Source organism: Podarcis gaigeae (assembly GCF_964106915.1).
Source record: "Podarcis gaigeae genome assembly, chromosome: 1".
Taxonomy (NCBI): domain Eukaryota; kingdom Metazoa; phylum Chordata; class Lepidosauria; order Squamata; family Lacertidae; genus Podarcis; species Podarcis gaigeae.
In genome coordinates this window covers 31,517,975-31,530,407 of record NC_139678.1, presented here as the reverse complement: position 1 = coordinate 31,530,407, position 12,433 = coordinate 31,517,975, and the positions used below count along the sequence as shown (strand labels likewise).

Below are 12,433 nucleotides of genomic sequence, written 5' to 3'. Positions count from 1 at the left end.
GATGCTTATGCTAGCCACGGATCTTTTGTTTCTGGAAGGGACATTGTTCTATAGGAGCTTGCAAGAGTTCCCACAAGGGAAAATGCAACTTGGGCATGTTTTGCTTGATTGTATGGAAATGACTTTATTTAAGAGGCACTTGAATTAAGAAAGAATACAGAAGGAAATGAAGAAGAACACAGAATGAGAACAGGGCCCGGGTGGTAGACTCACAATACAAATGAACAGTCAAATGAGGAAAAGAAAAAAAAGGAAGTGGATAAGGAAAGGGGAAGATCCACTGAATCCAAACATCTTAGTTAACTGTCACAGGCATGTGAAAATAGCTATGCCTCTGAGGCATTTCTTAAAGAGTTGGGAATGGGAAGGAATTGGATGATGTGAAGATCTGAGGATTTCTCCATCTGATCCAGAAGGGATGAGCCCTTTGACCAACCACCTCACACAGAGGGCTGGGAGAGTCCAAGTCTACTGTTTAAATTTATATAGATGGGAACATGTGATTATCTTGACAAATGCTCCATTTATTCTCTCAATTTTTTTGTTGCCAACATGAACACTCTCCCAACCACTGCCTTGGAGCATCTTTAGCCTATGATATTCAAGCTTGTGTGGCAATTTCTTCCTGAACCCTAGGAGGCTGACTTGCACCAGGGCCACATGGTCCGGAATGGGAAGCCCCAAAGATACTGTTTGTGTTTTCCTTCTTCCGTTTCCTGAGCTAATGGCGAAGACATGGCTCAATGGGAGGCGAATGGACAGATCCACGGGGGAAGAATCTGTCATACCTTCACAGATGCTTCCATTGAAGAGCTCAAATCCAGTCCGGCAATGGCAGCTGTAGGAGCCTGGTGTGTTTAAGCACTCGCCTCCCAGGCAGTGAGTGTTTGCATCTTCACATTCATTAATATCTGTCCAAGCAAAGGAAGACATGATTAATGGTAGAGAACAATTTGAAGCCATTATGGGAAGCTGCAACACTTAAACAAGGAGGGGAGGAACACAGCATATAGAAAAATTGGTCCCACGTAGAGGAATTATGCAAGCCTAAGCTCTTTTTAAAACAAAAATAAAAACAAAAAATTGCAAAGAAGAGATATTTACAGAGCACCTATGTGCTAGCTGTTGCAGAGGTAATTTATGTTAGTCAAACCCCAGCTCAAGTCTTAGGAAGGTAACAAGCACACATTTCTTTCTCTGTGCAGCTATCTCTACACAGTTGTCTTTGACCCATATTCTCATGAGTGATATTCTTCTCTAGGTCAGTCTAATCTTTGAAGGAATTCTCCAGCATATCTCTCCCCCAGCTGCCTCGGCGTCAGTCACAGGGGAAGGCAAACACAATCTTAGTCCAGTAAAAGAATAGAATGTGCAGTACTTTGACTTCCTCAAGGAACTGGACCTCCCCCGCACCCCCATGTGTGCGCGCCGACCAATCCATCAACTAATTAAACAGACTTGCTTCCTTTCCTTACTTAAGGGCCATTACATGCACTCAGAAGAGATGTTCACAGCTCCCCAATGAGTGTTCCTGTGTGATACAACAAAAGGTTTTTGCAGATGTAGTGTTATTTGTAGATGTCCTCTTAAACCATCTTAAGGTATGTACATCTAAAAGAATGTAACTTTGTAAAGTAAGAAATTATCACACTCATACCCAGTACCGCTTCTTAAGTGCACATCAATTTAGGTAGTCACATCAAAAGATTTCCCCCTATAAACCGTATCTCATATATAAAAAGACTCCCACACAATCAATTACCAGCTGGAGAGAAATGGCAAAATTATACATCTGTTTATTACAGTCACAACAATGTCTTTTATGCATAACTCCTGAAGCTTTTACTCCCTATTGTAGAACTTAAGAGCTAGAATTAGGATGGAGATTAGCCGCCCCTCCAGACTTCTTTTTTATTGTGTTCATTTGTTCCCATGAGGGTATACTGTTCGTGCCTGCAAAAGTTTTGCAGCATGTCCTGCAACTTGCTGCTGAAATCCTGTAACTTTTTATACCACAAATGTTCTGGGTCCTTTTCTGTCTCCCCTCTGTTGTACTTTAGTGCAAGAGCGCCCCTCCAGGTGACAATAATGTAATAACATTGGTGAAGCACCACAGAACAATTAATATAGTGGAATGATGTGTGGACAGTCCAAAATACACCCATTCCTAATACACTATTGTTGCATCCATGACATGTTGCTGAAAACACCCTTTAAAAAAGCAGTCTTGAGGGGCCCAATGATATTATTTGTAGGACCCTGAAATTTCAAGAGGAAATTATTTTCCAGGAAGTAGGAACTGAAGCTGTATATACAAACACGCTGAACATATATCTCTGGCACATTGCTAGGAAACAGCAGAAATTACAGAATGATAGCAGGCATGTGTTCCCTCTTCCCTTGCTCCATAGCCCCCAACACCTGCACCCTTACAAATCAGGGGCCCCCTTTGCAGGGGGAGAAAATGCTAACAAAATGGACTTCCCCATTTCAGCACGTCGCAGCGCACAAGGGTCCTGTGAACTGGTCAGCACACTAGAGGAAAAACAGCTCCAGTTCTTTTTGATAACGCAACCCATCTCACTGATGTTCAGCCTCTCTTCTTGGTTTCTTGTTCATTTTATTCTGTGGCCATTCCTAATACGAAGTGGCAACAAAGCCAGGTTTGCTACCAAGGGTGCACCCAGGAGACCACTGCAGACAGTTCTTACTCTTGATGAATGCACTTGTGATGCAACTGCTTCCAAAGTGCGTTTGTCCCATTCACATTTTATCTTTTTTAAAGGTGTATTCCCATAATTGAACAAAACACAAGCCTAGAAATGTGATCTCTATAAGGGGCAAGAGCTGTAGCTCAGTGGCACAACACGTTTTATGTGCAGAAGGTCTTTGGTTCAGTTCCTTGCGTCTCCAGATAAGGGCTGGGAAAAGCTCCTGCCTGAAACCTTGTGATCAGTGAGGGCTCATCTACACTTCTGCTTGTCCCACTGGAAAACCTGATCTTTACTGCTGAATCACAGCAAACATCAATCAGGTTTTCTGACCCAGGCCAGGAGGAGCCCGGGTCTCTCTCACTTTCTGTTTTCTGTCTCTTTGTTCTAGTGTTCTGTTCCGTATGCTGTAGTGTTAACGTTTAGTCTTATAAGTTTGTAAGTTTTATTGGTTTTTTGCTGCAACCGGTTTCTTATGGACTGCGCCAACCCTAACTGTATGGGATTGTTGACCATTTATGCTTATTTGCCTTCAGTACAGTCATACCTCGGGTTGAAGCAGCTTCGGGTTGAGCATTTTCAGGTTGTGCTCCGCGGCGACCCGAAAGTAAAGAAATGTGTTCCTTCTGGGTTTCGCTGCTCGCGCATGCGCAGACGCTCAAAATGACGTCACGTGCATGCGCAGAAGCGGAGAAACGCGACCCGTGCACGTGCAGATGCGGGTTGCGTTGGCTTCAGGATGTGAACGGGGCTCCGGAACGGATCCCGTTCGCATCCAGAGGTACCACTGTACCAGTAAAAGCTCTGCTGGATGAAGTACAATTGCCTCTGGTCTATTTTTTTTAGGAACTCTGCTATGTGTTTAAGTTTTTTCCTCCTCCTTTCTGCATGACAAGACGTTTGCTCTAATTCAGTGGTAAAGAGCGGGTTTTCCTGGGAAAAGTGGGGACAAATGGCAAACCTCTCAGACCTGAGCTTTCTAAGCATGAAACCGAGCTAGCTGGACCAATGGTCCGACTCCGATGGACCTATAATGTGTCAAGTAAAGGTAAAGGTAAAGCGACCCGACCATTAGGTCCAGTCGTGGCCGACTCTGGGGTTGCGGCGCTCATCTCGCTTAATTGGCTGAGGGAGCCGGCGTACAGCTTCCGGGTCATGTGGCCAGCATGACTAAGCCGCTTCTGGCGCACGAAAATGCTGTTTACCTTCCCACCAGAGCGGTACCTATTTATCTACTTGCACTTCGTGCTTTCGAACTGCTAGGTTGGCAGGAGCAGGGATGGAGCGACGGGAACTCACCCCATTGCAGGGATTCGAACCACCGACCTTCTGATCAGCAAGCCCTAGGCTCTGTGGTTTAACCCACAGCGCCACCCGTGTCCCAATGTGTGAAGTAGCCTGCTGCAAAATTTTACAGTAGAACATGAGAAGAGCCTGCTGAATCAGGCCCGTGGCCCATCTGGTCCAGCACCCTGTCCTCACAATGGCCAACCAGGTGCCTGTGCAAACAGGACCCAAGCGCTCTCCTCCTGGGGATTCCAGCAAATGGTATTTGGAAGCATTTCTGCCTCCAGCTGTGAACCAGTTATGCAGGTCTGCTAGATATGTCCTTATATAGCACACTCATCAACAACCGCAAAAGATTCCAGAGAAGACAAATGTAGTCATCCATGTAGGAATCCTGTTTATCCAAACTGTAGATTATTCAAATATTTTTGATGCCCTTGGACCATCTGGAGAACAAAATATATCATCGCATGGACCCTGTTCTTGTAAACATGCGAGTTCCTAATTTTGAGTTATGTTGATTTTGTGGAAGCTATGTCCTTCGGTTTCAGCGTGAATCATGGGTGTGTGATTTGTTATTTACAGTACTTACATAGTGTCCAGGTTTGTACTTTATGCTTTTGACATGGGCAAGACAGATGTCTGCTTTATCAGTTTTTGGAAGATAGAGAAGCAAAAAGAACAGCAAGGGGGGAAAGATAGTTGGACATGATTCTTTTATAATACTTTCTTTCCCATTGTTCTGAATCTTCCCTGTTTTAGCCCAATTCCAGGGAGGTGGTGGTGGGGTTTCAAGTGGCACTTTTGTTACTCTTAATTGCACAACTACCGTTATCCCAGCCCCACCTTAAGAGGAGACTTTTATTTATGTACCGGTATGTTTACATTTTCCACATCTCCTTTACAAAATTAATTGTTCAAGATAGTTCTCAACAATAAAAAGCAATTGATCTTTGCTAATTCATTTTTATTTTTTTTTGCTAGCAGCAAATTTATTTCAACTGGCCTATTTAACCAGATAAAAGTTTACCTGTACTGTATTTGCAAACACTTTGTTATGTTGGTTGTCTGAGCTATTTTCACAATGTTCTCTAATTAATTGTGCATTCACTTTGGCTTTGTTAGTATTTTCTATTTTTATCTTGGTATATTTATATCCCTTGCACCCCAGCCTAATTATTCTCCCTTGGTTGTTTTGACACTGAAAATTCAATATCTTCCATTCACCCCTTCCCCTAATTTGTGGTTTGAAATCACTAGGCAGGTTTGTCTCATTTAATCTTTCTGAATAATTATGCACTCGTTCCTTTCACTCCCCTGATCCATTTTCTTTTTCTCCTCTGAATTGCTCTAATTTGAGTTAATGTAAGTTAGCCGAGGAGCTGCAACCAATTCAATAATGAATGTATTAATCTCTGCCAGATATTCTCAACCCGGAGAGTCCCGAATACATTAGGTTGCTGGTGCCCAGGACTTTTGTGAATGGAGGCATAGCCAGAGACAGAAGTAAAATAAGATCAATGTGGCATGAGATGTCCTAGGTGATAAATCATACTGGGGAAGGGAAGAATCAATCTTGATCATAATCTCTGCTTGTCCAGCTATTACACTACATACAGGTTTAATTTGTGGCAAGTGTTACAGTCATTCAACCAGGCAGAATGAAGTCCAGTATCTTTACCTTCACAAGTGAGCTTATTGGATGAGAGCACATAGCCGGTGTCACAGGTTTGGCAAGTGAAGGAACCCTGGGTGTTAGTGCAGATTCCCTGAGGGCAGGCTGCGTGTGAGGCACATTCATCAATATCTAGAGAGGAAAGAACAGACAGTTAGTGATGGGGGATACTGGTCAAGGCAGTGTGCCCAAGGAAAAATTCATTCATATTGCAGACTGCCTTGGCAGCATACTCTCAGAAACCTATCTAAAAGGACAGAGTTCTGCTGTTACTCCCTCTAAAACTCATTTCAGAAGCTCATTTAAGTTTCAGAAGCTCATTTAAGTTTCTTCAGCTCAAAGGTTAGTATTCTTCTGTAGGCGCTCTGCCATTTTGAAGTAGCTGATGGTGGTTCTGTCCACCCTTGTGACTGAAAAGCAGAAATAGAGAGTTGATTTTGTGTGAGAGAGGGGTATGAGTGTGTATTTTTGAATTAGGTTAGCCAGATTGATTTGTATGCTGTTGGGGGATTCTTGTTGTCTTATTGGGCTGTGGACGTGATAAAGGTGAACCAAACGGGGGGAGGGGGGAGTAGATTCCTAAGCAGCTGCACACAAACCGTACGTGTGAAGCACACAACCCTACCAAAGAATCTGGGGAATTGTAGCTTGCCTCTCACAGATCAACAGTTCCCAGTACCCTTGAGAGATTATGTGCCTAAAGCTTCAATATTGTTGTCCTAGAGCAGTTCCCTCTGGGGAAAAACTTTAGAGCCAATCCGGAAGGACAGCAGGACAGACTTGATGAGGAAGTGGAGGAAGTGGGCAGAATAAGTAAACATGTAAGATAGAAAAACCTTGTTAAATTGGACCAAAGTCCAGGAGTCTAACAGGAGTCAACCAGTTGCAACTGAAATCTCCCTAGCAAGAATATGAAGGTGATGAAAACCCCCCGTTATTTATCACTAGCAATAGGTATTAAGAGACACTGTCTCTGTACAGGGAAGTTGCTGCTGTTGTTGCTGCTGCTGTTGTTGTTTTAATTTATTACCTACCCTTCACCCTGAGCTCCCAGTGCAGGTTACAACAATTCAAAATACATGACAAACAATTTAAAATAAAATAGGGTGGTGTTCCTAAATATATGCATCTCACATGCCAGTGGTTAAGAGGTTTAGCTAGCATGGCTAATATGATGTATGCGCAGAATATGAAGCCCTGACTAAACAATCCACTTTCTTCAATGAAGCAGATTGCCAATAGTTATCAGCTAAGCCTGGCGTTCTCTGGTCCATGGGGTCACGAAGAGTCGGACACGACTAAACGACTAAACAACAAGCCTGGGAAAGGAAAACTGTGGTCCTCGTGTTGCTAGAGTACAACTCCCATAATCCCTGACCATCCCTGACCTATGGTCAAAACAAGGTTGTGGCCACATGCTTCAGGCCAATGTACCATGAAGAGGAAGCGCCCCTGCTCACCACACCTGGCTACAGAATATACCTTCGCACATTCTTCTATCCCTTGATGCAATATAGCCGACGCCACAAGCCACACAGGAGAAGGAACCCTCGGAGTTGAGACAGAGTCCTCTAGGGCAGGCGTCGTGGGTTGCACACTCATCGATATCTAGAACAATTATAGAGACAGGGAACAAAGTTTTGATCTATGAGCAATGGACCCTGAGCCTTATAGATCAACAGTCAGAGAAGACAAAGAACTCTATGCTCGGAAAGGCGTCGAAATGATTGCACGCAAAGTAAGGTGGTTACAGAAGCCTATGAGAGTCAAAAGCTTGCTACATTGGCAGCATTTTCCACTGCACACCGTAGCACACAATATGGAAAAACCTCTGGGAGCACTTAGAGCCAGCTTGATACATAACGCCGGCAATCAAAATTAGGAACCATAGGAAGGCCTCCAGAAGCATGTGCAAAACTCAGTGCAGAATCTGACACCCGATGCAATGAGGAGATAACAGGATTGTGAGGGCAGAGGGCAGAAGTAGCCAGAAATCTGCATGTGACACATTTTCAGCAACCTGGTAGCTGCTGACTGAGCGGCAGGATGTCATAGAAAGCTCATGATTCTATCTATGCAGTAGCATTACAGCTACCACCAAGGAAGTTGGTAGTCAGTTTTTCTGCAAGCTTTCTTCCTATTACCGTATTTTTCGCTCTATAGGACACACCCGACCATAGGATGCACCTTGTTTTAGAGGGGGAGAACAAGAAAAAAAAAATCTCTCCGTCTCTGCTCAGCGCCCCTTCAGCGAAGCAGCAGGAGAAACGGAGCCCTTTCCATTTCTCCTGCCGCTTTGCTGAAGGGGCGTTGCGCAGAGAGGGGGAGAATTTTTTTTCTTGTTCTTCCCCTCTAAAACAAGGTGCGTTCAGTCGCCTTCAGTGAAGGCAACCCGAAGCCTTTGGAGCATGGTGGGAGTTCCTGCTGTGCTCCGGAGGCTTTGGGTTCCTTTCAACCTGCTCTTTGGGGCTGGCGGGGGGAAGCGCTGCTGACCCCTCTCGCTCTCCAGGCTTTAGTGAAAGCAACGCAAAGCCTCCGGAGCGCAGAGGGATCTCTCCCTCTGCACTTCGGAGGCTTTGCGTTGCTATCACTGAAGCCAAGGAGCCTGCATTCGCTCCATAGGAGGCACACACATTTCCCCTTAATTTTTGGAGGGGAAAAAGTGCGTCCTATAGAGTGAAAAATACAGTATTTTCAGATCAGACACGTGTCCCTTTTCTGCTCAGTAAAGCTGTTGTTCTTGCTTAAGCCAAGTTTTCTTCTTGAATCTTATTGGCTCTTGCTTCCCTGGACCCAGACACCTGTTCTCCTGCCTTGCTATTACAATCCTTGCCCCCTTTGCACTTTTCTAAGTCCTTCAGCTGCATTCTAGTCCTGGTTCTGCTTCACCTCCTGTTCAGTCACCTGGCAATTGTCCAGCCTACCATGCCCTAGCTGCATCTTGATTTGCAGTCTATTGTTATTATTGTTACTAAATTTGTATTTTTTTACTTATTATTATTCATTAAATTTGTATACCGCCCTTCATCCGAAGATCACAGGGCAGTTCGCAACATGAAAATACAAAAGGAGAAGACAAAATACAATACAGAAACAAGTGCGAAAACAAAGCAATAATCCCTGCAAACACATTTGAAAGGACGTAATAATAATAATAATAATAATAATAATAATAATAATAATAAATTTTATTTATATCCCGCCCTCCTCAGCCGGGCTCAGGACGGCTAACAACACTCAAGTAATCAAACAATCAAATAATCCAACATTCTAAAACATTTCATTATAAAAAATAATTAAAATCAAATTAATTGCAACTGTTAAGCAAAATTCTGTGCAGGTTGCCAGAGGAGGGAGTCAGGCTGCGCCCTGACCAAAGGCCTGGTGGAACAACTGTGTCTTGCAGGCACTGCGGAAAGATGTCAGGTCCCACAGGGCCCTAGTCTCTTGTGACAGAGTGTTCCACCAGATTGGAGCCGCAGCTGAGAAGGCCCTGGCTCTAGTTGAGGCCAGACTAACCTCTCTGTGGCCTGGGACCTTCAGGATGTTTTTATTTGCAGACTGTAGGTTCCTCTGTGGGGCATACCAGGAGAGGCAGTCCCGTAGGTACGAGGGTCCTAGGCCGTATAGAGCCGTATAGACGTAGAATGTTAATCAGCCAAAGCCAAAAGCCAGGCAGCAGGTCCCAGAGTGGACCTATTCACAGACCCAAAGTAATATACAGATAATATATATAGACAATCTGTACAGGTCTAGAATGCATATAGCAGAGATATCACCTTGCCAACAAAGGTCCGTATAGTTAAAGCTATGGTTTTCCCAGTAGTGATGCATGGAAGTGAAAGCTGGACCATAAAGAAGGCTGATCGCCGTAGAATCGATGCTTTTGAATTATGGTGCTGGAGGAGACTCTTGAGAGTCCCATGGACTGCAAGAAGATCAAACCTATCCATTCTGAAGGAAATCAGCCCTGAGTGCTCAGTGGAAGGACAGATACTGAAGCTGAGGCTCCAACACTTTGGCCACCTCATGAGAAGAGAAGACTCCCTGGAAAAGACCCTGATGTTGGGAAAGATTGAGGGCACAAGGAGAAGGGGACAACAGAGGACGAGATGGTTGGACAGTGTTCTCAAAGCTACCAACATGAGCTTGACCAAACTGCAGGAGGCAGTGGAAGACAGGAGTGCCTGGCGTGCTCTGGTCCATGGGGTCACGAAGAGTCGCACACGACTAAATGACTAAACAACAACAACAAGAAGAATACATATACAAGCTGCATATCTGCATGATGCCAAGCAACCAAACCCATGCGGATGGTGGGGGGTTTAAGCAAAAAAAGAAGAGATGGCAGAGAGTGGGACTCGCCCCTGGCCGTATTAGTTCCTGACTGTGCTTTAATCACAGGGCTGGTGTGGGCTATCCATATACCACAACAAGGAATGTCTATCATAAATCAAGAGAAGTCAGAAGCTGAGTGAGGGGATTGCATTTAGGGCTTTTACCTACACACTATTTATTACGGTATTTTATTTTTTTAAAAAAACCACCACAGTCTGCCCTGCATCAGTGCTAAAATCAGGAGATGTACAACAAAATGAACTAATTACATACTGAATTTATGCCTAGACAAAAACAAAACAATAAGGATCTATAAGCATTAGCTATTCACTGGTGCAGGACACCGGCAGCATCCCGGCATGTTAGGAAAGGAGCTGGGATTAGCCCACTTATCAATGTCTGCAAAGAGATCCATATTTGTTCAGATTCCAGAAAAGACAAATGGAGTTCAATCTGTTCCTCCCAGGCCTCCGCAGCCACTTTCACTTCATCTTCACAACAAATTTTGACAAAAGAAGAGATTGTGAGACCCCGAGTGATGTAAATTGGCATTGAGCTTTGCTGAAATTGCTGCACCACACAGAGACAGTTAAACACCTCTGGTCTTAAGAGTGCTCCCTCAGGAACCAGCTCCTGAACCTACAAACAGCGCCATCTGCAGCACAGTTTCAGCACTTGTTGAAACCTGCAGAGAAAGGAGAAGCTTGAGGGGATCAGGAGGGAACGGAACACACACTGATGCAAGAGGAGGGAAGTAGAATTTTCAATTTAGTCTTGCCGGATTGAGGAAACTAAATTGGCTAACACACACACACACACACACACACCGCTTAGCTACAAATCAGGAAGCCCTTTGTTTGAAACTGTGGCCTACTGTCAAACTCACACAGTGCCTTTAAGAATATCAGGGAAAGGACCAGAATTCAGCAGCAGAACACATGATGTGCATGCAGTTCAATCCCTGATATCATCAGATAAAAGGACCAGGCTGCAGAACAGACAATACTGAGTTAGCTGCCTTACACCCAGTGAGACTATGTTCTTAATCCACCACTTCTCATCCTCAGCCCCTTGATCTGAATAGGCAAAATGGCCAGTGAAAATAACAACATTTCTCTGTCTTGTAAGATAATGGTAAGGATGACAACAATATAACATATGTGAATAACTATGAATAAGGGCTCATCCAGATTTCCTTTTGTGGCACAGGTCTTTCTAGTTTTGTGTACAAGTGTGTGTGTGTGTGTGTGTGTGTGTGTGTGTTTGTCCCACTGCTTTCCCCAGGAGAACCTGTTGTTTACCACTGAATCAGAACAAGCAGCAATCAGGTTTGCTGTAGATAAGCTTTATTTCAATAAAATATTGAAATCTTTTAAACTCCCAAATATTTCTAAACCCCCAAACCAGGAGGCTTCATTCCCTGCCTACAAAGAAACCTACAAAGAAACATTTTAATATTCTTAAACTGTTTCTTAAAAGGGAATTCTGGATACCTCCCTGCATATGCATGTCACTCTTGTACCAACCCGGCTATATTTCAGTGCAGCAACCAAGCCATATTGCAAAAGGAGAGGAAAGCAGCAAAGGGAAGAGCATGTTGCGTTTCCCCCTTTTCCCCAGCAGAGGGCAGCCTCTGTCCAGGACATACTATATCCTGCTGCTTTTGTTTGTGTTTGCTGCCCCCTTGTAGCCAGGAGAGGTAAGAACTCCATGCTAAATCTAATCTCAATGAGTGTAGCAAATGAGATGAAGCGTCCTTCTAAATAAGCATTTGCTGAGGATGCAGATGGGCTATGTTAGTAAGAAGTGAAAGTAAAGCCCAACTGGATATTCAAGGAGATATTTTTTTGCATGTAAATATACAAGTAGCTTCGGAATAGTCAAGTTACCCCCCCCCCCAAAATGGGGTTTTTGCACACTCACCTTCACACTGTCCCCTGTGACTCATGGTGTAGCCTGTTTTGCACTCACAGAGATAAGAGCCAGGTGTGTTGACACACTGCCCTCCACGACAAACATCTGGCTGGTCACACTCATTTAGATCTGTTAACACAGAGAGATATGTCCCTTCAGCAAAAGGACTGGATCCAAAGAGCTCTGGCATAGTTGTGGGCCGAACGGCTAGATAGAATCACCTCCATTACCTATACATTACCATCCCAGTCTATTAATTAATTTGCACCCCTCCTCCGTGCAGGATTCAGCAATATAGCAAATGCAAACACAGCATTTTTGTATGCCCGCATTAGGGCTTTCCACACTTCCTCTTGTCCTGCTGCTCCCCCCTGGTGAAAGCTGCTGAATCAGATGGGCATTTGCTCAGATTTAGCACTAAAGGGCAGGTTTTACCAGGGAAGGGAGTGGGGCAAGAGGGAAACCACTTGAGCCCATGCCTAGAAACCACTCGGACCCACACTTTCTA

The 12,433-nt window shown here is 44.3% G+C and overlaps 1 protein-coding gene across 3 annotated transcripts in view; it reads right to left on the bottom strand.

Moving 5' to 3' along the window:
* LTBP2 (latent transforming growth factor beta binding protein 2) overlaps positions 1-12,433 on the bottom strand; it is a 129,689-nt gene that overhangs the window by 14,817 nt on the left and 102,439 nt on the right. For all 3 annotated transcript variants that reach the window (XM_083740817.1, XM_083740816.1, XM_083740818.1), the window contains 4 exons: positions 11,935-12,054; positions 7,156-7,281; positions 5,680-5,805; positions 789-911 (listed from right to left, as the gene is read on the bottom strand). In XM_083740817.1, coding sequence (XP_083596943.1) covers positions 789-911; positions 5,680-5,805; positions 7,156-7,281; positions 11,935-12,054 — 495 coding nt within the window. The remainder of the gene's footprint in view (positions 1-788; positions 912-5,679; positions 5,806-7,155; positions 7,282-11,934; positions 12,055-12,433) is intronic.